The sequence below is a fragment of the Sturnira hondurensis genome, unplaced genomic scaffold (genome assembly GCF_014824575.4).
Source record: "Sturnira hondurensis isolate 20B ecotype Veracruz unplaced genomic scaffold, ASM1482457v3 Scaffold0023817, whole genome shotgun sequence".
In the NCBI taxonomy this organism is placed as follows: domain Eukaryota; kingdom Metazoa; phylum Chordata; class Mammalia; order Chiroptera; family Phyllostomidae; genus Sturnira; species Sturnira hondurensis.
Genome location: NW_028096448.1, coordinates 2,840,353 through 2,865,660, shown reverse-complemented (window position 1 = coordinate 2,865,660; position 25,308 = coordinate 2,840,353). Strand labels below are relative to the sequence as shown.

At 39.8% G+C, this 25,308-nt stretch overlaps 1 protein-coding gene across 1 annotated transcript in view; it reads left to right on the top strand.

Annotated features, from left to right (window-relative positions):
- Positions 1-5,790: 5,790 nt before the first annotated feature.
- RANBP9 (RAN binding protein 9) overlaps positions 5,791-25,308 on the top strand; it is a 77,629-nt gene continuing 58,111 nt past the window's right edge. The window contains exons 1-2 of the mRNA XM_037037974.1: positions 5,791-6,440; positions 20,139-20,250. Coding sequence (XP_036893869.1) covers positions 5,879-6,440; positions 20,139-20,250 — 674 coding nt within the window. The 5' untranslated portion in view covers positions 5,791-5,878. The remainder of the gene's footprint in view (positions 6,441-20,138; positions 20,251-25,308) is intronic.

The following is a 25,308-nucleotide window of genomic DNA, read 5'->3' as shown; positions in this document are numbered from 1 at the left end:
GCGATTATACGTGCAGATACGTGTGTGTGTGCATTGTATCTCCATGTTGCAAACCAGGTACAAAGAAACTTAAATTGAAAATGAAGTTATTTTACTTATAAAAATGGGTTAGACTGGAGAATTACCTTCCCTGAAATATTAGAAAAATAGCATGGGTCTTTTGTTTCTATTACAGTACTTTTCACATACTGCCCAGAGAAACTGGTTGTGCAAATAATGTTCTTTTCCACAAACCTCTGAACTCCTTGAAGGTGAGGACCTTAGGTTACTCTTTCTTTTTTTAAATGTCCACCTGCTGCCTAGCACTGTGTATTGCATATAGTAGGGACTCAATACATCATGACTGAAATGCGGCCTACATCTCAGGAATAGGGGGCTAAACCCAGTGGGTAGGCAAGTTACATAGCCCACAATGATGTCTGGCACTTTGGGAAACTAATTATTATTATCCTTTAAGGATATATCTTTTTTTACTCTTTCCTCTTTTGTCTATTTTCATCTTTTCCTGTTTCTTCCCTAACTTTGTTGCTAAAGACTGAAAGTGTGTGTCCCCCCCACCCAAATCCATATGTAGAAACCTAATCCCCAGTGTGATGTTATTGGGAGGTGGAGCCTTTGGGGGCAATTAGGTCATGAAGGTGGAGCCCTCATGAATGGGATCCGTGCCCTCGTAAAGGAGACCGCAGAGAGACCCCAGTGAGAAGATAGCCCTTTATGAATCAGGAAGCAGATTCTCACCAGACACTGAAGCTGCTGGTACCCTGATCTCAGACTCCCTAAGTCTACAGATCTGTGAGAAATAAAAGTTGTCTATAAACCACCCAGTCAGTGGTATTTTGTGTAACAGTCCAGAGAGACTAAAAAACCATGACTTTGACTGCCCGCACACCACACTATAGGATGCACTGAACCCATGGCCATTTCCCAGGCCAGGAGGCCATTGAGTGGAATCCGGGAAACTGCAGGCAGCCTTTGCATTCTGTGATTCCATCAAGATCCTCCTCACACCTGCCTGACAACACTGAGGGAGACAGTGCTAAGGAAGTGAGTTTCTGCTATCTGCTCTCTGTTGTCACTCCATTTTGGATGCACGTTATTCTCTTTTTAAAAATATTTTAATTATTTATTTTTAGGCAGAGGGGAAGGGAGGGAGAAAGAAAGGGAGAGAAATATCAATGTGTGATTGCGTCTCGTATGTCCCCAACTGGGGACCCGGCCTGGAAGCCAGGCATATGCCCTGACTGGGAATCAAACCAGTAATTCTCTGGTTTGCAGGTTGGCATTCAATCCATTGAGCCACACCAGCCAGGGCTGAATACACTTTTCATATTGCTATAAGGAAACTGGAAAGAGGGAACATAAAAATCAGTAGGAAAGAAAAAATGTGAGTTTTGACAAATGAGTTACAGTGGGCTAGAAAAAGAAAAAATTAAGAGGAAAATCAGGAGATTGATAGACACATTTGTTAAATAATTGTTAGCTCAGAATCTTTAAGCCAAAATTGCAATTTTTGTTCAAATTCTTGTAGAACATGTTAACAAAGTTTCCTCTAAATGTACTTTTTTTCCTGTATATTTTATTAATGAACACTGAACTGTAATCATTTCATTCACACATGAACATGAAGTAATGGGATAATGCACTTGTGTTGTCCCACGTGAGTCTACAGATTCTTTTCACTCTGAATCCTAAACCCTGGAAATACTATCTCTTGGTTCTGTGGTTAGAGCCAGCACCACCTTCCCAGTCTGGCCAAGACAATATGAGAAGTCCTCCCTCATGTGACTTTGTCAGCCTGGCTTTGGACTCTCTGAAGCCTCTGTTTCTCTAAGTCCTTGCTATTCAAAGGATGGTCCGTGAACCAGCAGCAGTGGCATGGCCTGGAAGCCTGTTAGTGATGCAGAATCCTGGGTCCCACTCAGCAAATCCTTCTATCAGGTTTGAGAAGCATGCTCTAATTCACATGTGCCAACTTTGCCCCTCCAACTCCACTTCATTCACTGCAGCAGTGGGTTCCACACTGCCTTGTTCGTCTTTGTAATCCTTCTTCCCTCTTTTGCTTACTCCATGCCCAGAACCTAACACAGGGTTCCAAATAGGTGCTTAGTAACTGCTGACAGAGCACTACTCCCATTTTGGACACCATCCTGCTATATAGTTAGCATTGTTTGGCTGTTTGCCTTCCATTTCAATTTACCACACATTAGCTGCCAAAATATCCTGATTCCATGCACATTTGGCATAAGCTCATCCAGGACTCTAAAGGCGCAGCATGCATTGTTGATAATAAGGTGAACTTACTGACTCCCGGGATTTCATTGCCGGTGACTTTGTCTTGTCACTTAGTGTTGAGAACAGTGTATAAGGAATATTGATAAAATGCACTAGAACAGGAACTACAGTAGGCCAAAGCTAGCCTGCTGCCTTTTTTTAAAATAATAAAGCTTTATTAAAACACAGGCACAGCTATTGGTTTATAGATTGTCTATGGCTACTTTTCATCTATAGTGGCAAAGTTGAGTAGTTGTGACAGGCACCATTTGGCTTGTAGAGCCTAAAATATTTCCTACTGACCCATTACAGAAAAAGTTTGCTACTCCCTAGTCTACAGCTGTATTTGATGTGTGTGGCAAGTGCAGTCTCCCTAGATTCACCACAAGTTGCAACGACCTAGTGATATGCAGCCTTTAAAGAGAGCTACAAGATCCCCACCTTCTGATATTCATGCCTTTGTATTATCCTCTTTCCTTGAATGTGGGCTAGATGTCCAGCCTCCTGGTCAATTTTGAGAATCATCCAGTATCTTTCCAATAAGATCCTGCTGCTTAAGAAAGCCACAGTTGTGCCCTAGCTGGTGTGGCTCAGTGGATAAAGTGCCAGCCTGCAAACTGGAAGGCTACAGGTTCAATTCCCACTCAGGGCACAGGCCTGGGTTGTAGGCCAGGTCCACTTGGGGGCTTGTGAGAAGCAGCTGATCGATGTATCTCTTGCACATGGATATTTCTCTCCCTCTATTTCCCCCTCCCTTCCGCTCTCTCTAAAAATAAATAAATAAAGTCTTAAAAAAAGAAAGCTACAATTGTGTCCTATTGTTGGCTACTGAGAACCTCAGCAGATAGACATATATCCATATTACAGCAATACATGGTAAAGTCTGAAAATACAGGTGCAAAGAGTGTGAAGTTCAAGGCTAATAGGCTTTTACCACTTACATCTCCATAGACCAGTTTTATACTTTGTATTAATAAAAGTTTACTTTTAATTATGTATCACAATTACCAATTATAAAACGATTTGGGATTTTCCTTCATGTCTTTTTAGTGACAGTTTTGGCAGTATATAATTATCATGTGCCCTTGTTCCATGTAGCACAAACCATTTTTGAAGACGCCATATATTTCAGCCTGTGCCCGTGCAGGTTTGGAGGCAGTGAATCTGCAATTGAGCCCAATCTTGTACTACATCAAGAGGAAGAAGTGTCTTTTTCTAATTTGTTGTCCTCATCTTTTGGCAATTCCCTCACCCAGAGGAGATGCATTTAAAGACGAAGAAGGAATTAAACAGATGTGCTATGTGTGCTCCTGCAGTCCCAATTCAACCGAAAGGCGTAGATGACGCTTTCTTCAACTCCTCGCTTCATGCTGAGCATTTAGTTTGCTTCCATATTTCATCTATCAATACTTCCTGCGGAACATTTTTAGGCCTAAATTTCCTGCACTTGACTTTGTTAGTTGGTTTTGACTTCTTTTGGTGGGAGTGAGTCAACAGGCATGAACACCTTCTCTTTACAAACATCACCAAATATGTAGCTTTCTAAAATGACCGTTATTGATGTTCTATACCACCTTCAGTGTAAAAAGTGTCCATGTCACAGGATCCTTCCCCAGAATGAAACCATTAATTTTTTAAGATTGCTTGTTTGGAGAAAACCAGTCACTCCTATAAAAAGCTTTGACAAAATATCAGGTACTTTTATTCTCTTAACCATTTCCAGGATACACAAAGTTCTAAATAGTTTCCAAGTGTGCTGACAGAAAAAAAAAAGCATAACTTCACAAATAAATTCTCAATGAGAATTTCAAGAAAGCATGAATAAGGCAGGGGACCCATTTTTTCTACCGTGGCTGGTTAATATTTAAATAAAGATTGGCTTACATTTGACTCATTATTACTATAATGTAAATAAAATTTTTAGAACAAGTTAAATACAATGATATCTTGTAATATAAAGTGCACTGGCTTGAAAAAGTCATCAAACAATAGTTTAGAATTATTGAACATACTTTATTAAAGAACAACAAGGCATCTGGTTGTCTGGGTAATTGAGGGAGAAATCAGACTAAATGACTATATTAGTTCTGGCCAGACACTGAGGGCCTTCAGTTAAATTACCTACCCTCATCAAAACGAAACAAATAATTGCCTTTTCAGCAAGCCATTCCTTGCTTATTTGACCAAACAGTTACCATCATAGTATCTTTGAAAGCAAACACAATACCAGAATCTATGTCATGTTCAATTTTGCCCTCTAAGGAAAGGATAACATAAACAAAGGGAAGTGGTGAAAACAAAACAGTAATGATAGGACGAGTCAGAAAGCAACACTTGGCAACTTGTGCCAAATTAATGGGGGAAGCAAAGCACTCTATTGGCAAGTGCAAAGTAGGAAGGCCTTCCTCCTTTTGACTCTGTTGACCCCGGTGAATATTTCCTTCTTTTAAAAATAAGCACAATTCTTTGCTACCTAAGGAGGCCTGTTATGAAAATTAATGAGTCTTACAAAATGTTTTGATGCCTCTAGAATCACTTCCTAACTACACACTATAACCTTGTCTTCTAACTGCTTTTTGAAGATATGCCAGACTTTTTTTAGTATACCTGTTACACCTTTGACCACTATAAATTCACTTTAAGTCCTCATAAAATTAAGTAATACAATGCTCAGTATTTTAAGTTCAGAAATGGTTTCCACTCCCATACGATAATGTTAAGGTGTTAAATACTGTGAAATGAAGTAGGTTCATAAAGACGGAGGCGGCCAACGGAAACCTGTGCTGGGGGACCCGTGGGCACTCTCCAGACCTCTTACCTCGCGGACCCTATTTGGGTTCCCGGAGCCCGAGCGCTCCGGGGAATGTCCGCGGGCGGTGCTCGAAGCGGACCCAGCGGGGTTCGATTACTTTCGCCTGGAGAGATGCTGCACCTCTGCTCCAGCAGGAACCCAACGGTGGGGAGGTGGAGCGACAACAAAAAGAAGTAAAGTAGGAGGAGATGGGCGCGGGGAGGCGTTGGGCTAGCGGGACGAGGCAGGGACCTCCGCAGGGACCCTGCACCTAGAGCCCCTTGTCTCATCCGCGAGCTAACAGCGGGCCGGGGAGGAGGCGGTCCCCGCCTTTCGGGCCGCTCGCCACCACCCCGCCGCCCCGGCCCGCGCTCGCGCTTCCCCGCCCCTCGCGCTGCTCGCGCGCTCGGAGCCCGCCCCCTAGCCCAGCGCCGCCCGCGCGCAGCGTCTCTCGCCGGCCAGGCCCGCCCGCCCGTCCGCCCGCCGAGAAACAGCCGCGAGAGCGAGAGCAGCGGTCGCGGCGGCTGCCACTGCGCCCCCTGTGCCCGACTCCCGCCTCGCTCTTGCTCTCAGCGCCTCGGCCCGCGCCCGCTCTCCGGCCACCGTTCTTTCGGGGCCTCCTGGGGCCCGCCGCCCACTCCCTGTCTCTGAGCCCCCCCAACCGTCGCGCTCTCCTTCGGCGCGCGGCCCGCCGCCTGCTTCCGGGGCGGGCGGACTGGGCGCCTGGTGCCGGCGGCCGCAGCGACAGCGCCCCCGGGAAGCAGAGGAGGAAGGAGAGAAGAGGTGGAGGCGACAGTAGGCTGAGTCGCGGCCGGGATGTCCGGGCAGCCGCCGCAGCCGCCGCCGCAACAGCAGCAGCAACAGCAGCAGCTGCCGCCAACACCTCCGGCGGCCGTGGCCCCGGTCTCCGGAGTCGTTCTCCCGGCGCCCTCGGCGGTCAGCGCCGGCTCCCCTCCCGCCGGCTCCCCCGGAGGCGGCGCGGGGGGCGGCTTGGGGGCAGCGGCGGCCGCCCTGCTTCTCCACCCACCGCCGCCACCGCCGCCACCCCCGGCCACTGCCGCCCCGCCGCCACCGCCGCCACCCCCGCCGCCTGCCTCTGTCGTCGCCCCCGCCAGCGCGCCCCCCGCGCCCCCAGGTCTCGCAGCGGGCCCGGGCTCGGCTGGAGGCGCCCCAGCCCTGGCGGGCAGCAGTGCCGCGGCCCCCTTCCTGCACGGGGACTCGGCCCTGAACGAGCAGGAGAAGGAGCTGCAGCGGCGGCTCAAGCGCCTCTACCCGGCGGTGGACGAACAGGAGACGCCGCTGCCTCGGTCCTGGAGCCCGAAGGACAAGTTCAGCTACATCGGCCTCTCTCAGAACAACCTGCGGGTGCACTACAAAGGTACTGGGCGTGTGTCCTGCGGTGGGAGTGGGGCCCACCAAAGTGTCCTGTCGCTGCTGCCGACTCCCGACCCGCCCCCGACCCCCTCCCTCTCGGGCTGGCGCCCTCGGAGGAGTCTCGCTGCCTTTGCTGCTTCTCCGAGGGTGGGTTGGGAGTCGTGGTGAAAGGTGCGAGGGCGAGGGGCCAGGTGCTTGGAAAAGGAAGGTGAGTACTGCTCCTCAGCATAATGGAGCGGGTAATCCTAGGCCAGGAGGAGAACACCTTGAGGGAATCCAGGATGACAGGACGCAACTCGCTTTCTGATTTCCCTTGAAGATAAATCTTAGGGCTTGGATGGAGGAATCCATGGACTCGGAGTTGGGTTACATTGTTCTCCAGGTGGCGGTGGGTCAGGCGTTCTCTTCTTACGTGGGGTGCGAGGGGGGGCGGGGAAGAGAGGCACGATTCCGAGGTATAATTTCTCATTAAGGGAGAGCGGAGATATATAGAGGAAGGAATAATCAGTGGAGGATTTTGTCCAAATTAGGCCAGAGATGGTCTAGGGGGACAAAAGGACAAGGGGCTCAAGTTTGCCATCAGTGTCTCTTACTAAAGGCTACTGGGAGGGTAAGAGTGGTGAAACCTCAGGAGTCCGCGTTTTCTTCGGGGAGCAGAAATCTACCACCACTGATGGAAACGTTCTGTATTTACGTGTTGTTATATGAAGTCTGATCGAAAACAATGATTTTTAAAAATGTTATTCGGTGTTTTAAATAAAATTGGCTTATGTTTTACACCTGCAGTTTAAAAAAAAAGGCTTAGGCTTGTGCTTGTCTCCTTCTTCCCTTATCTGTGCCTGCTATATTAAAACAAAGCTTTAAGCAGATCAATTTTATATAAAATAGTAAATTGCCAAGGGAATTTTTGAAATGTAGCCCAAATTAATACCATGCTTCAAGTTTACTTGGGGGTCGGGGCTGGTGGTGGATGAGGAACAATCCAATGTATCTGCCTGGAAACAAACCCAGTTTTTTAGGCCCCAAACCTAAACCTGGAGCTTTACATTCAGAGCAGCCTCGTTTTGATTGGCTACAAAGGGAGGGTCCTAATCAGATCCTAGTGACAGAGATACAGAGGGTATAAACAATCCTGGTGGTTAAATTCTTAAAGCATACAGGACTGAAATTTGAGAAGAACCTTGACAAATAAGTTACTATTTAATCAGAAAGGAGAATGACGACAAGTCTACAAAATGATTTGACTTCAGAGAATCACATACAAAAAATAGGCCTTGTTGAATATTTTTATCCATAGATCCAGAGAAAAACTTTCTGTATATTTTTTAATCTTAATGGCTGAAAATTTAAAATATCGAGTCTTTGTTTTTCCTTAAGTCAGGACATTTTGTTAATACTCTGTGAAGGCTATTATTTAATTTTATGTTTTAATTTGTGTGACTAGTGCTGTTATGAAGTGATTACTTCTGGCCACCAGAAAGCTTTTTGTTAGACTTGACAAAACTTTATTTTAAATTCATGGTTGATGGTTAATAATTAGCTTTAGAAAATCAGAGGTGGAAGATATGTAGGATTATTGAACAAAGAGCCCTAGCTTTCCTGAGTTCTGCAGTCATTCGTGATTGTAGGCATGTTACAAAACAGGGCCTCAGTTTCTTCCTTTGAGTGATGAGGGAGTTGAGCTGGATGGCTGGGAAGGAAATTTCCAGCCCCGAGTTTCCATGATATATAAGATTCATGATTACAGTTTATTTAGCATTGTGACATGGCTTGGTTAGTTTTACTAACTCCTTTTACATAAAATTTTACATAAAATTTACATGATTTGGGTCAGAAACAAGTACATGCTTGTGTGAAATTGGTTGGCGTTTGGAATATTTATGACACTGCTGTCTCAATTATTTTTCCTATTGGCCTCTGTATTTCTGTTGTGTAATACTAAGATTCACTTTCTGGAAACTTCTCTCTCTTTTACAAGCATTAACTACTATTTACAGAAGAACAGATTTTGTTGTTTGTCATCCTTTTGCTTTTCTGTCCCTTTCTTCCATCTCCTCTTTGTCTCTCTCTCTCCCTTTGCCCTTGTTTGCAAACACAGTCTCTTTTCGTCCCTTTCTACTGCTTCTTCCTCTTGTCTTGTTATTTTAATGTGTTGGGTGTTTCATTTTTCCTGTTGTTTTTCTGAGTGGACCACACCAAAGCACTGAGCAACTCTGTCCCAGTAATACGGGAAGGGAGCAAAGGGGAAGTGTCATAGGTAGTGGGTAATAAAACTTTGAAGTCCCAAAATAAGAAGAGTGAGTTTTATTTAACCTTTCATTGTGCTGCATTGTTTTTACCTAAGCATTTTGAGACACTTTTAACATTAAAAACTACTGTTCACAAAGTATTTTTGCACATTACAGGATTTTAAAGGATTGATGATAGCTGTTTTTCAGAATGAGAATTTTCCTTACCTTTGAAATATAAATATTTTGTTTTCTTTTGCTCTGACCATGTTCTGCTTTTAAGAGGTTATTCTTCTAAGTGGAGTTACTGTTTTTGGAAGCAGTGTCTGGTTCTTTAAATGTTCCGAAGGGAATAATGATAAACACCAGATAAATAGACAAAGTTGTTTAGATTACAGAGGAATAGCGGGTGTGTATTCTATATGTTAAAAATTGAAAAAAACTTTTTGCTTAGTGGTCATACAGCAACTGTTGAAATACTCAGGCATGTTTCTTTCCTTTTATTTTTACAATTATTTTCAGCTTTGAATAAGTATGAATGTGACAAGTTTGGACTTAGTTATAAAGATAACTTTCAACTTAAAGCATTTTCATGAATTTGACAATGGATTTGATTACTATCAATGTTTCAGTTACAGATTTCATTTTTATATTATAATATTATCATTATTTAGATACTTTACAAAACATTTTGATACCAGTAGATTTGGACAAGATGGTAGAATTCTCATTTTAGATCTAGAAAGTGGGAGCACCTAGAGGTTCGATTTTGCCAGTCACGGTTAACCGAGAATTGAAAACTTAATTTTCACTATTCTAAATTTAGTACTCTTTCCATTATACCAAATTGCCCATTTCACTTTATATGAGACTTAATGATATCAAATAGGTAAAAATTCAGTGATTACCTTAGAACTTTTTGAAGAATAGTTGGCATTAAAAGTATTTCCTCTGGAGAAAAGTGTTATTTGGAACAACTAATGCTGTGGAAAAGTCCGAAAGTCTTGATTGTGCTAGTTCAGGGCAGCTTAGAAGAAACACAAGATAAGTGTAAGTTGGGAATGGTAAGAAGCAATCAAATAGTGGATTGCACTTTTAAATTAAACATTATTAACAGTATCTACCCCAATAGGTTGAACTCTTGGTGTATCTAATTCCCCTCCCCCTCAATATCAACAGTTGTTAGACCCAAGTTTAATTGCTTATCTGATTCCTTGTACTTCTTAAGGTTGAACAAATATCTCAAGATATATTTGCTTACTTGCCAATACAAATGTAAGAATTATGGGAGTGATGTAAAATTGCTCTTCACAATCAAGGGACTTATAAACCAAACTGAGCTTTTCCCAGGAATCTCTCTCTTGAAATTCTGGGAAATTTAGCTTTAAAAATATCAGGTAATAATGGAAAGAATCAAGTGAATCTAATAATCATACTTGCAGAAAAATAGATAATAGTAATGATAATTTATTGAGCAATTGCTATAGGACAGATATTCTGCTAAACAGTTTGTATATATGCCTTGCTCTCTGCTTTCTTATTCTTTATTCACCAACCTTTTAATAAGAGTTTATGTTGTGCAAGGTTCTGGGCACTCAGAGGTGTGTGAGATACTGTCTTTGAACTCAAAGAGCTCAAAGGGCATGAGTATAGTGAAAGGAGTGTTATAAAAAGTAGTGTGGAAGACAGGAGAAGCTCTACCCCAGGTTGACATTGGAAGGGATGAAGATGGTGAGTCAGGGACAGCTTTTAGAGGGGGTAAGACTAGTGGACAGTCTTAAAAGATGAGTAGTCTAAGCCCTGGCTGGTGTAGCTCAGTGGATTGAGCACGGGCCTGTGAACCACATGATCTCGGTTTGATTCCCAGTCAGGGCACATGCCTGGGTTGCAGGCCAGTTCCCGGCAGGGGACCCACGAGAGGCAACCATACATTGATATTTCTCTCCTTCCCTTTCCCTCTAAAAATAAGTGAATACAATTAAAAAAAAAAAGATGAGTAGTCTATAGGGGAAGAGGAGAGGGGCCGGGCATTATAAGTAAAAACGTAGAGAGTTGTTGTGTACCTTCGGATCGACAAGCAGTTTGGGGTTATTGGAATTTAAGTGTGTGACAAGGAGCAGCTAGAAAAAGATTGTGAGAGGTCTTATATAATATTTTATTGAGCTTAAATTTTATTCTGTAGCATTACAAATAGAAAGTGATTGTTTCATATTTTCATTTTTCTCATACTACACAACTAATTGGAAGATAAATTCAAACGGTACAATACTGGAAATAGCAAACTTATTTAGAAGGCTGTTGCAGCAGACCAGGTAAGAAATGAGGATCTGAATTTGATCATTGATCGGGGTGAAGAAGAGCGTAGTTGTTATATTTTAAAGTAACACTGACCGGATGTGATGGAATGATGGAGAGAGAAATCAAAGCTGGTGCTTGGGTTCTTCTCTGTAGGTTCTTGCAATGAACCATGAATCTAATAATGATTGTTAGTAGTAGTATAGCATATTTGAAGATAAGTAAAAATGGGAATCTTAGCCATGCGATCTGACTTCATGGAACCCAGAAGAAGCCAAAGAAGCAAGCCCTTCTGAAGTTAAGGTGGTTCCAAATAATCACAACAGCTGGAGTTCCTGGCTTTTCACTTTAATTCTGCTGCTAAGGTGACTCAGCTGCAGTCACTACTTCCGGTTTTCTTACTTCTCTTTTCCTGCTCGACTGGCTTATTCTTTCCTTCCTATTTCAAATTCCTGAGAGAAGTATCAAATCAGCATTGCTAATTGTCATTCTTAGTTAGGCAGAACTTTTCATTATATGCCATGGCATGAATTGGTGGCATTCATGTCAGGTGCTAGTCTTAGTTGAATCAGCTGTAGTGGGGTATGTGAGGGTAGTTACCACAAATAAAAAATCCTCCTGGCACAAGGATGGTCTGGGCTTTACTTCTTTCAGTAGGGGAAGTGTGTGAGGCAGTTTCTCCTAGGAAGGTTGGCGTGGACCATGATTGACCTGAGCTTGGGAGAGATCTATCTAGGTCATGACTAGTTTCGGCATCACCTCTTAGTGGTAGTAGGAACTCTGGGAGTGCGTAAGAGAGTACGTGAAGTGTGAAGTGAGAAGGACCGTGGGCCAAAGATGGAACTCTGAGCAGCACACCATTGAAAGACTGGGTGGATCCCAAGAAGGAATGTTAAGAGGAACCTGGACGGAGGAGAGTGTGGTGTTACAGAAGCTGAGTGGAGGCATCAGAAATGAGGAAGTATCTTTAGTGTCAAGTGCAACAGATAGGTGTAGTGAGATAGGCACTGAAAATTTTCCACTGAATTTGGAAATTAGATCACTGTTACCTTAGGGAGAACAGTTAGAATTGAGTGATGGGGGCAAAAATCAGAATAAACAGAAGGGACCAAGCAGAGAGAATAGTGAATATAGCTTACTCTTGAGAAATGTAGATGAGGAAAGAGATTAGGCAGTGCCTGTGGGAGGATGGAGGCCAAGGCAGGGTTTTAATTATTTTTTAATGGCTGCCTGGTAGCAGAGTTACATTGTACCTGGAAACTAGCTTCTAATGTCATCATGTAAGACGAAAATACACATAATCCAAAATTATTTCTAAAATTCCCTTTAGAAAGTACTGTGTTACAGACTATTGTATCTTTTCTAAGTGAGTCTCCTTTTAGTTTGGCTGCGTGGGTAAAACTGAAGGGATATAAATGAGATGAGAATATGATGTCAGTCCAAGATTTGGAGTCTCAATAAATGTATACAAGATTTAACATTTTAACAAGTAAAATAAATAGTAACTAGATCTGTTTTCAAAGGTATTTTAAAAGTTCTTTATGCTCAGCACCAACCCCAGTGCACTATTGACAGTGATTTATAGCACAAGAGCATATGCAGGGTGGGGCAAACGCAAGTTTACAGTTGTTTGTGTGGAAAATAGTACAATAATTACTAAGTAATAATACAAAAACAAACTGTTTTGCATACTCACAACTGTAAACTTTTTGCCCCACCCTGTATTCTGTGAAGAGCATATACATTTTATTTATACTGTGCCCTTACAGATTGAGGAGAAGGAAAGTGAAGAGGGAGAGGAGGAAAATAACAACTTGGGAGGCTGACACTAAAGGCTTAGAGGGCAGAAAGTGGTTCAGGAGCACGGAGGGTTAGTCTTAAAGAGAAGAGGAGTCTTAAAGGTAAGTGTACTACTTCCTCCAGTAATAGTGGAAGAGGTGTAGAATGTAAGGGACACAGAGCAGTTTGAATGGGAGGGTGAAGAGTGGAACATGACCATGTATAATGCTGGAGTCCCATTTAAGTCCTGTTTTATGATAAAGTAGGCAAGGTAGTTTGCTCACTGAGTTGGAGTACAGGACTTAAAGGTTGAACTGGATGATGCAAATGTGGACTAGGCACTGAGGGGAATGGAAAACAAACTAGATTTTTGAGTGTATTGTTGGTAGCAGTGGGAGAGTCCAGCTAACTTCATAGCAGTGGCCCTTTGCAAGGTTGAACATTATTCAGCAGAGGCCAACTGCCTATTGCAGGAGTAGGGAAGGTAGATTATAGTATTGATTTGTAGGCTGTGGTTTTGCTAGTTGGGTGTGATGGAGGGATAGGCATCTGAGAGATTCTTGACTTCTCTCAGATCATAAATCTCTGAGATGCCTGTCTGGGAGATAAACTGGGGAGTCTTTTAAGTGATTTCATGTAGGCCCATATGGAGGACGAACAAGGAAGATAAACCAAGAAAGGGTTCAGGGATTTCGAAGAGTAGGTATGAAAGTGAAGTCTTTAGAAAGGGGAGATGATAAGACGGTGCATCCTAGAGGAAGGTGTAGGCTTTTCTATATGATGCCAGAAGCGTGCTGCGGGGGGAGGGGAGCCTTCATGTTTTCCACAGAATTGCACTCTAAAAGTAGCAGGGCTTGTATAAGGGAAAAATAGGGCTGAGGCAGACCACTTAAAACCTGTGGAATTTTGTAACTAGAGTACTGTAAAAACAACAGCCCTAACTAAAACACAAACCCAGTTAAATTTCCACTGGCATTTGTGCCCACTATCATAGGCAGCTGGTCTTTCACATCCTTAAGCCCCAGGGTTTGGGCATCCTTCTCAGAGATGTGAGTGCTTGACAGCTCTTAATCAAAAATAAAAATCTGATTCACAATTTAGCCCTTTTCACCTTTTTTTAAACAAAGGAAATACCTACTTTTAGCTATTAGAAAGGATGGCTAAAATACAAGGAAAACCTGACAGTGCCAGTTGCGGTGAGGATGTGGAGCAGTGCTCAGCATTGCTCTCAGACATTGCTGCTGGAGCTGCAGGATGGTTTGGCTGTTCCTAGAAAAGCTGTGCTGGTTTTACCGTAGGATACAGCAGTCAAGCTTCTCACCGTTTACCCAGTGACTGAAAACTTGATGCCCACACAAACACCTGAACATGAATGTTCATAGCAAGTTTTCACATAATCACTAAAAACATGCAGCCAAAATGTCTTTCCATAGGTGAATGGGTAAACTGTAGTGCACCACCTATACAATAGGGTATTATTCAAAGATAAAAAGAAATGAGCTGTTTATCCGCACAAAGACACAATGGATCTTTTTAAAATTATATTTTATTGACTATGATATTACAGTTGTCTCCTGTAATATTTTTCCCCTTTGGACACCCACCACCCTGGAGATTACCCCTCCATTGTTTATGTCGATGGGTCAGGCGTATAAGTTCTTTGGCTACTCTGTTTCCTATACTGTACTTTACATCCCCATGGCTATTCTGTGACTACCTATTTGTACTTCTTAATCCCCTCACCTCTTCACCATTCCCCCAAAACACCTTCCCATCTGGCAACAGTCAAAACGCTTTGCATATCCATGATTCTGTCTCTTCTTCTTGCTTGTTTTTTATTTTTATTTTATTTTTTTAAAGATTTTATTTATTTATTTTTAGAGAGAGGGGAAGGGAGGGAGAAAGAGAGAGAGAAACATCAGTGTGTGATAGCCTCTCTTGTGGTCCCCATTGGGGACCTGGCCTGGAACCTAGGCATGTGCCCTGACTGGGAATCGAACTGGTGACCCTTTGGTTTGCAGTCCATGCTCAGTCCACTGAGCTAAACCAACCAGGGCATGCTTGCTTTTTAGATTCAATTGAAGGGAGGGAGAAATGGTGGGATTAGCAAAAGTATGGGATTTTTTAGGTCATTACAAGTATTCTGAGTGATACTGTAAATGTGGCTACCTGACACTATATTTATCAAACCCATAGAATTTTGCAGAATTAAGAGTGAACCTTAATGTATGCAAATTTAAAAATCATTTAGAAGAGAGGGGGGGAAATCCCGGGGTAGAATGCAGAATGTGACAACATTCTTTTACAAATGTATGAAACAGTTTCAGAGAAAGGGTAAGGCAAGGCGCTGACCTAAGTAACTTTGGAAATCAGCCGAGTCTGTAACTAAAGGTAAAAGAAACTACATCAGCACTGAACTCCTGTTGATAAACTCATATTCTGTGGGGATATGAGTTAACAAATCTGATACTGCTATATACTTATACTGGAATTGAGCAATTAAATTAATGGATGGCAGATGCTGGAGGCTGGGTTTCTTACCATTGGAGTGGAATTGTACAGATAAGCAAAGGGAGGAGATTAGAGTAATCCAGGTGATAATGGATTAGAGTTGGAGATACCACTAGGGACTCATGTTTAGTTTAATATCAACAGAAATGATTACATAGGGAAATACAGGTATGTGTATATACAGTGGTTTAGTGTACAAACATATATTTCCTTGCCCTTGTCAATGAGGGGGCCTAAAAGTAGTAATATCTCCATAACAACTAGCACACTATCTAGAGATTGGGTTCTAATGCCATTTGCCAGGGCTACTTGGAGAAATCGCTCCTAGGACTGGGGCAGGAAATAATGGTAGCATCTTGTAGTGCTAGAAAGTAACAAACAAAAGCAAAAAAACAAATTGGAAATATGTCAGAATGGTAGAGGAACCAACTGAAAAAATTTCCAATAGCCTGAGGGGGAACAATGTGAGCAAACCCCCCCCCCCCAGAGTATTGTGTTGGCCAAAAAAAGTCTGTTTAGCTTTTTCTGTAAAAGATGCATTTTTCATTTCACCAATAACTGTTGATTTGAGTAATTTGAGTATGTCAGCTATCTCCTGCTATTGGCTTCTAGTGGGTAGAGGCCAGGGGTGCTGCTAAACATCTTACAATCCATAAGACAGCCCCCACAGCAAAGAATTATTTGGCCAAGATGTCAGTAGTACCAAGAAACTTTGCAAACTGTTTTTTGACATGTTCGATCAGTCATAGCACCTTCTCCATTCACTGCACAAATCTTTTTTTTTATGTTTTAGTTACATTTTTACCTTTCTTAAAATAATAAAGCATAATACACCAAAATGTTGCTTATTTTCTTCCATCTTCAATATTATAATGGTTGCACAAAAATCACCAGTTTTTCTAAGTTTTTTTAAATGCACACTGACAGCTGCCACAGTACAATCCAACAAAATTGTTTTGCGTGAAGTTAAACACGACTTAAGTGTTAGTAGAGTCATTGTCCAGAAAAAAACATAACAGACTTTTGAGCCAACCCAATAATATTGAATTATAACCCAGAGTATAAAACAGATATACATGAGATGTATGAACCCACACAGATATAATCAAAAAGAAAATATCTTAGCACTTTTTGATCTGTACTGCACTTGAATTTTCCCAGATGGCTTTATGTGTAGGAATCCCAGTCTTCATTGACTTAGGACCTTTGTATATTGCTAAACTTTTTTCTTTAATTCTTTAATGTACTGGGGGAAAATAGATGACTTCTTTATTATGTTGACATCATTCCTGTATTTACCAAGTGCACACCAGCTAATTTGTATTCAAGAAATATGTTTCGTAGCGGAACAGATTTTATGAGAATTTAATATTTTTGAGGTGGAATAGTTTCAGGAGATCAGAGTGTGGCTCCAGGAAGGAATGACTGAAGTTAGGGTGGATGTCAGTAGAAATTAAAATGCAAAAATGTTTGAAAATTAAAATAAAAAACACAGTAAAATAATCACAAATAAGTGTTAAGTGAGGTAATGCTGTATAGGAAAGATGTGTGTCACTATGCTGGCATATAAAAAAGGCTAGGCCAAGTCAGGGGTTGGAGAAGGAATAATTGAGGAAGTAAGGCTGGAGCTGAGATCTGAACGATGAGTGGGGCCCAACCAGGCTGACGAGAAAGGGGCAGGGCTTTTCACCTTGGGGCAGAGACAGGCCTGGTGAAGGTGGCTGGCGGTGAGAGAGGGGAGGTGGAAAATGCAGGGAGAGGGTGAGATCAAACAAGGTTTTCAGGAAGTTTATCTTTTTCCTAGGCTGAATGGGAGGATTTTTGAGAAGGAATGTTGTTCTGAGGGGGAATGGCACAAGCAAGGCTGTTTATATTTCCAGAAAGGCACTTGGCAGCTTGGTGGAGAATGGAGGGGGGTGGAGTGGCTTTATTCAGACCCTTTCCTTTTTCAGCTAAATGTAGTCAACAGATTGTTTGAATAGAATGAGCTAACCTTGCTAGCCTTTGAGTTTTGAGGCAGTAAATGTATTTTCTTCTTGAACCATGTAGAAAACACCCAGTATTAAAGATTTTGTGTTTTTAGAAGTTTACACTTTGGTAGTATGAGGTTGTATTTTGGTCACCATGGAATTTAAGGTAATAAAATTCCTGCTGATGAACATTATTAGAAATAGGCCCTTCAGTCTCATACTACTAATCTCACCTAAGAAGTATATGAAAACTTTTACATCTAAACTTTTTTCTAAGTTCTTTAAATATAAATTTAATTAAAAAATGAAATATTCTTTTAACATTTACAGAATTTTTCTACAATGCCTTAGTAGATAGAACATAGTGAATACAAACAAATCTTGAAAATTTATGACTGTAGTTTTTTTGTTATTTTTACATAATAGAAAAATGTAGAGGATTTTAATTCATACATGGATTTAACATGAGTCTACTAATTTGGATAGTTATATAGCCTTCATAAGAATTTTTCCCTTTAAAAATGAGGTTAAGTAATACCTATTTTATAGATGTTGAAAGAGAAAAATCTATACAAAAGCACCTAATACTTTGAGAGATTGCGTAACCTAAATATTTTCTTTCTCTTTTCCCAAAGAAATAGCAAGGATAGGAGATGGGAGTACATGTGAAGTGATCCCAGAATGCCCACTGTAACTAAATCCTTCCTGCGGGCACAGAGCTGCACTGGGTCAGGCTTCTTGAATTTAAATCCCAGCACAAATCCTGGTTTGGAATTCTTATACCTCAGGATGACCTTGAGCTGGTTTGTTTTTGCTTAGTTTCCTCAATTGTGAAATAAATGATAACTAATTCCTAAGTTGTTTTGAATGGTAAGTTAGTTAATAAATGTAATGCTCTTAGAACGGTGCCTTTTACATAGTGTTAAATGTATGTTAACTATTACCATTTATTGTTATTATTTAAATATATCTTGAGATTACCTTATTTCTAAAAGTTTCGGTCACTTTCCTAACAAAAAACAAAAACCAAATATAAAAGATAGTTGATTTAGGACTCCAGAATTAATCAGAGTTTTCTTTGGATTTATTTTTAGCTGTGTAAAATTTCTAAATGCATTTAATTTACATGACCCTTTCCCAGGCTAATCAATTATTTTAACATTTTTACTGAAAAATATTTTGCTAAAACCATAACTTACTAAATATCTATTTTCAAAAAGTTATTGATGTCATTCTGCGCATTTGTGCTGTTATTTTTTTTTCGACTTAGTTCAGTGTAAATCTGTTTCCTAAAGGTGTTAAAACAGTTTTATGGGTGTTTGTATGTTGCTGCTTCCATTTTTATCTTCTTAGCCTAGTTTATCACCGCCCAGTGGTCACTTCTGTTCGTAACACGTACATAAGACAACTATGGACACAAGTTTTCCTAGTAATAGGAGTGATTTGAGTTCAGCAATTTCTTTTGGACCAAGTAAATGTGGGCTAGTTTGCATTACAAGTGTAAACTCAACTGTTTAATGATAGGGTGTGCATTGACAATTTGGTAAAGTGTATGGTAAGGAAAGATATGATCTCATTGCTTTGTGATGGTTATTGTATGGCTAAGATATAGTTTGTGACTTAAAGGTTCTTTTGTTTGTAAACAATCATAGTAAATTTGAGGAGGAGAATTCTTCTCCCTATGAATGTATTGTTACTGCATGACCGAAAGGTTAATGACACAAGATTGTATTGGGTGAAGTGTGTTAACTAGAACACCTGAATGATGATTTAAACTATTGTTTCTCATCCAGACCTTTGGGGATGGTGGAAACTTGTCTCACTCACTCTTCTTGAGCACTTTTTAACCAGCTACTTCAGCCTCTGTCTTTATTCTTCTTTGATTTTATAGGTATATTTTCTCTTGCTTACTTGCTCTTGTTCACATGCTAGCTTTCAAGGTAATTTGTGTCTTGAACGAGGGACAGGGGAAGTGACTGAGTGAAGGAAACCCTTTGGGGTTAAAATGAGGACTAGCTAGTTTAAGAAGTGTAAAAGCCACTATCTGAAGGCTTTTCTAAAGATGTCAGCAATGGTATGGTGTTATATTTCTTTCTTTAAAAAAGAGAGAAAATACAACTAGAGATTAGCTATTTCTCAGGCTGTAATTGACCAAGGAAATTTTTATAGATCTGTCTTTTTATAGAATTAAAAGAACAAAATTGTAAATTCTTAAAGTCATAAAGCTCTTTTGCCAACTCAGTCTCATTGTATAAAATTTCACTTAAAAATGTACGTGTGACATAGATGCTTCTCAGTTAAAAAGGAGGCCATTTGGCAAAATAGTGTTAAAAAATTAATTTTTTATTTTTAAAAATATTTTCCTTATTTATTTTTAGAGAGGGGGGAAGAAAGGGAGAAAGAGAGGGAAAGGAACGTCAGTGTGTGGCTGCCTCTCACATGCCTGCAATCCAGGCATGTTCCTGACAGGAGTCAAACCTGAGACTCTTTGGTTCACAGGCTGGCACTCAATCCACTGAGCCACACCAGCCATTGCTGTTTAGAAATTTTGTAAATGATACGCAAATTTAGATTAGTAAGATTAAGATTGTGTTCTCATGTTCTTCACATGCAGCCTTTTTTCTCTTAAAAATAACAGTCTTGCCTAAAATGCTTTAATTTTCGTAAAGGACTGCTAGGTTCAGTGTATTCAGATTCTGAAATTTTATTAAAACTAATAACACGAAGAGTTCCATGGCTGACTTGGGCTATTTTGCATATTGTATTAGTTGTGATGATCATCGAGTCTTTAAGGATTTGTACTGATGGAAGCAGAAATGTATATATTATTCTATAAATCATATTTGTTCCTGAATGATTTGTTTAGATTCTCATTTGAATATCTCATTTGATTATTTTTCCTTTCTGTTTTGTATGCAGGTCATGGCAAAACCCCAAAAGATGCAGCATCTGTTCGTGCCACACACCCAATACCAGCAGCCTGTGGGATTTATTATTTTGAAGTAAAAATTGTCAGTAAGGGGAGAGATGGGTAAGTGTGAATTGTGGTGGAAAAGTTTTTGCTATTCTTGGGTAATCATTTTTGTTTTAATTCATAATGTTTATGATGTAATAGGAGTCTTGGAAATTTTTCTAATTGGAAAGTGGAATCTGAATATTTCAGTATAGCAGATTGGATCTGATTTTGGTTAGATTGTAGTTGAAACTAACACTTGAATTGGTGAAATTAACCAAATTTTTCTAGTAGGTTTGTCATTAAAATGGACAAATTGGAGTTGGAATTAAATAATAAAAAGATAGTGACTCATTTTTCACACCTTTTTTACATTTTTTTGAATTCTGGTGAAAAGTTAAATCTTAAAGCTTTGACCAAAGCCAAAAAATTCTTGGCATTTTATAGGGGTTGGGGCTTAGGAATTCAGGCTTAGATCAGGGAAATGTATATTTGTACCCTCTCATTTGGAGGCAGTTCTGATTAGGGTGTGGTTTAGAAACTTCCAGTCAGAATTCCCTGTAGTGGAACCAGCTTTTATATCAGTGCTTTACAACTTGGAATAGGGGTGTGTGTGTGTGTGTGTGTGTGTGTGCGCGCGCGCGCGTGTGTGCGTGCACAGGCATGTGCCTATATGATGTGTACGTCAGAATTATGTATGTGATTATGAAAATATAGTAGTTGGGCCTCATGCTGAACATTCCTAAATCAGTATTTTTTAGAAGTAGAGTTTGGGCAAGATAGGCATTGTGCGGAAGCTCCTTGGGGAATATTGGAACATATCTCTGGTTAAGAACAAAATAACTGTTGTATCTTTCTATGGTATTTCCTGATAACTTCAGTGTGGTATCAGAGGTCCTTTTAAAGCATCCACAGAGTCATTTGTTCAGCAACCAAGATAAAGTTCTTGGGCTTTGTGTTGCAGTAAGTTAATCTATATTTGAACTGAATCATTTAATCCCTCTTACTGCTTCTTCTGCGTTTAATTTTCAAAATAAGTGTATTCAGTAATTTCTTCTTCTTTATTTGCTGAGTAATGTCACATGTCAACAATATGGAAAGTAGAAAGTGAAAACTTGGAATTCAATCATAACTTTATTTAACTGCCTCAGTTTTCCCAGGGTGATCAAGCCAAAGATAAAATCAGAGAAGTCAAGGATAAAGTGGTTGGAGACCCAGATTGAAATAGGCAGATGGTTGTAATCATTTCTAACTCTACTGCTGCATACTCAGTAAGCCATTTCTTTTTATATTCCACATATATCTTCAACCCCAAAATGCTGGTGTTGTGCCGGATGGTTCCCAGGGTTCTTTTTTGCTTTTCATTCCACATATTCTACCTTTGCGTGATCTTGATCTTGTATTTTCATGACTGCAAATACTCTAATGAATTTCAAATCTAAACTGTTTCTCAGGCTATTTTTCTGGCCTCTGGACCAATATGTCTAACCAGGTGTTTGTATTTGAATATCCCATTGGCATTAATTGTAGTTTGTCTAAAATCTGTTTCTCAATACTAGCTTGTTACCTGTTTCAGTAGTGTTAGAAACTTGAGAAATTTCCTGCTTTTGCTTTCTTTGTCCCTCCTACAGCTTCTGCCTTGATCAGGGCTTGGTAATTTATCCCCTATATTACTAAGGTGGTTGGTTCATTGGTCTCCCAGTTGCTCCCTGATTTCTTCTTAATCTATTTTATAACTGTTGTTGGTGGTCTTTTAGATACAGAACTGAGTTGTGACTGTACCCTTCTTGAGATGATTTAGCACACCTGTTGCTTTGAAAATAAAATCTAAGACTTTGTTACCGAGCAAGAGCTCATTCCCTCACACAGATAGAAGCATGGCACCAGATTTTGAGAAAAGAAAAAAGCTTTATTGTGTAGTTAACTGCCAAGGAGACAGGAGGCAGAGCTCAAATCTATTTCCCTCATCCAGGGTTAGGGATGATATTTAAGAGGTTAAAGGGAACAGACTGGTATGTCTAAGGGCTAGCAGGGCAGGTTTCTGTAGGAGGGCTTTAGAACTTGGTTATTTATGGTAAGATAAGGTAGAGGCTGCAGCACCAGATCTTCTAGACAACAGAGACTTCATTTCGGAAGGGTTCAGTTGCACCCTGATCTTTTGCTGTGGGATATAGGGTCGGAGGGGATGGACTTTGTTTCTAGGTGTAGTAGTGGGAAGTCAAAATTCTCTCCTAGCATGCTTCCCCTGCAAGACTTGGGGGTTTTTTCTTTTGTCTCTGAAAACTCAGTATGTTGTTGGAAACAGGATACAGCCAGTTTGAGTGAGTTCTGTGATTACAGCTTCTTAGCAGGGACCTTCATGAAGATTGGCTTTCCAACTCCTTTCTAATTTTTCAATCTTATCTCTTTGTTGCCAGGATCTCTCATTCTTTTTCGCCCCATTTTAAAAGTTAGGTATATTTTACATACAGTAACATTTATCATTTTTAGCGTGTCGGTCTCAGTTTTGGCAGATGTGTACATTCCTGTAACTACCACCACAATCAGTGTGTAGAACAGTTTCCTCACACACCCCCTTCCCAAAGTCCTCCATACCACTTTGTGGACAGTGGGTCCTCGTCTCTAGCCCCTGGCAACCACTGAGTGGTCTTCTGTTTCTGTAGTTTGGCCGTTACTGCAATAGTTTATACATGGAATCATATAGTTCTTGGTTTATCTTTCTATTACTTCCTTTTGAAAATATAAATAAAAATGCCACAGAAAACTCTGAACATATATCACAGATAACTGGTGATTTTCTAGATAAGGGAAGTACTTAACTGAAGATGGAAGAAACTTCAAACATTTTTGACACTTTTGAATTTTTTTAATAGTGTGATTTATTTTCATTGCTATTTTCAAGATAAGAATGTTTTTACATTTAGAAGGTTATTTTTATACTAACACCTTCAATCTCCTCTTAAATTACTCTATTGCGAGCAGTAATGGAATTAGCTAGTAACCTCTTCACCTTCCCTTCCCTCCCTCTGCCCTGATATCTGTGTTTCTGGCATTGAAAAACTTATTATTTAAATGCAATAAAATTCACATTTGGAGGGTGGCGTGTGTAGTTCTGTGAGTTTTGACAAATGAAACACAATCATGTAATAGCCACATAGGATATGGAACGGTTCCTTACGTCTCAGAAGTGTCTCTTGTTGCCCCTTAATAATCAAGTCCTCCTTCTGCCCCTAACACCTGGCAACCACTTACTTGTTTTCTGTTTCTATAGTTGTCCCTTTTCAAGCTAGAATGTCATATAAATATAACCTTTTGAGTATGATGTTTTTTCACTTAATGTGACACATTTGATTTGAGATTGATTTTAGGTAGTCCAGAGTACCCATAGTTCATTCCTTTTTTGGTAAACTCACCCGTCTCCATTTTGTTAATTGTATGTCTATATACAACTCTGTTACTTCATCATTTGGTGTTAGTTCTAAATTCAGTATGTTCAACAATCACCACCAGATCTTACTGCAAAGCTCCTTCCTCTTAGGGTATTTTGATTGTTTGAAGCTCATTCTTTATTGGAGAGCTCATGAGAACAGTATTATTTAAGTCCCTTCTGGTTTATAACATACTTGTTTTTGACCATTACACCTATTATATTTGAAGGTTTCATTGGGTATAAAACCCATGGCTTACATTTTCTTATGGGCTCCATGGAGTTGGACATACATTATTATTGTCGAAGTCTTATGCATTTTTTATCCTTTACATGAAACTTGGTGTTCTGCTTACAAGCTGTGAAGATTTTTCTTTTCTTTTATTAGAGTACCAGTAATTGATTATGTCTTGTTAACCTTTATGTATGGCATTAAATAATAGCCTTCTATTATTCCAGAAAAGTTTTCAGTATTTGCCCTGTTTCATTATATAGGTTTCTTTTGGGGGTGGGGAAGCTCCAATTATGAGTGTGTGTTAGACCTTCTTTGCCTAACTTCTATATCATTTGTTCACAGATCCTTTTTCTTTCCTTCTTTATTTGTTTATTAAAAATATCCTCCACATTGTTTCATATTTTTTGTGGGGTCTGTTTACTCTTGTGTTGCATTTAGTTTGTTTTAATTTTTGATACATTTTTTTCTAATTTTTATATGATGCAAATACAAACACGATTTTCCCACTTAAGTTAAAAATTGGAGACTTCTTATGAAAAAGTCTTAAAGATCCATTGTAAATTTTAAGTTACAGCATTTGTGAAGAAAAATGTTACTGCTGCAGAATAGTAAAACACACCCCAATCTCCATAGTTTTATAGGTACATGTCAGTTGATATGATGAATGCAAAGTCTATAAAATTAAAATTTGAAGCAGTTGCTTACTAACTGATTTGCATGATTTAGAATTGCTGCTTTTCATTGTTCATAATTTTATAAAGACATGTTGAAAAATAGGATTTTAAATGCAGATTGCAATGTAAAGAATTTTATTAAACAAAAATTTTACCTTTTAAAGTCATAAATAATTTAGTGCCTGTGAGGTGAAAAGTAGGGTTTGTTTTATACATATAATGTGATAAATTCTTCTCCTTACCCTCTAGTTATACTACGATGGGGCTATTTAAAAAGTTAGGAAACCAAGTTACATTTATTTGTTGGCTGTAATTAACTGCAGATGAGATTAGTGAAAGAGTTTTTAGAAGAACGCAAACTAATAGTATGCTTTTGTTGAACTTAGAGTTTTATTATATTAATTATTTAAAGGCAAGATAGATGAATAGGTTCTTGAAGGCCATTTTAGTATACATAACCAGTCCTTAATTTAAGGTACTATGTATTTATATAGCTCTTTGAGACATAATGGCAGAATTACACAACTGACTGTTGTATATTGTTGTGGACTTTCTAGATGCAAGTAGAACATGTTAATTTTTGCTTTCAGTGATTCTTCTGCTATGGGCAAAATGGGGGCAAGGTAGTGCAGTATATAGAGACATAAGTAGCTGCTTTCCTGTCAGCATTGATTGAATTAGAATTGAAACAAAATTTTGTATCACAGAAAAGAAATCAAAATGATCTAAATTTGAACGATAACACTGAGAAAAAGAATTTTCATTTTGTTACTTCAGTTATAAATTATTTACCTCAATTC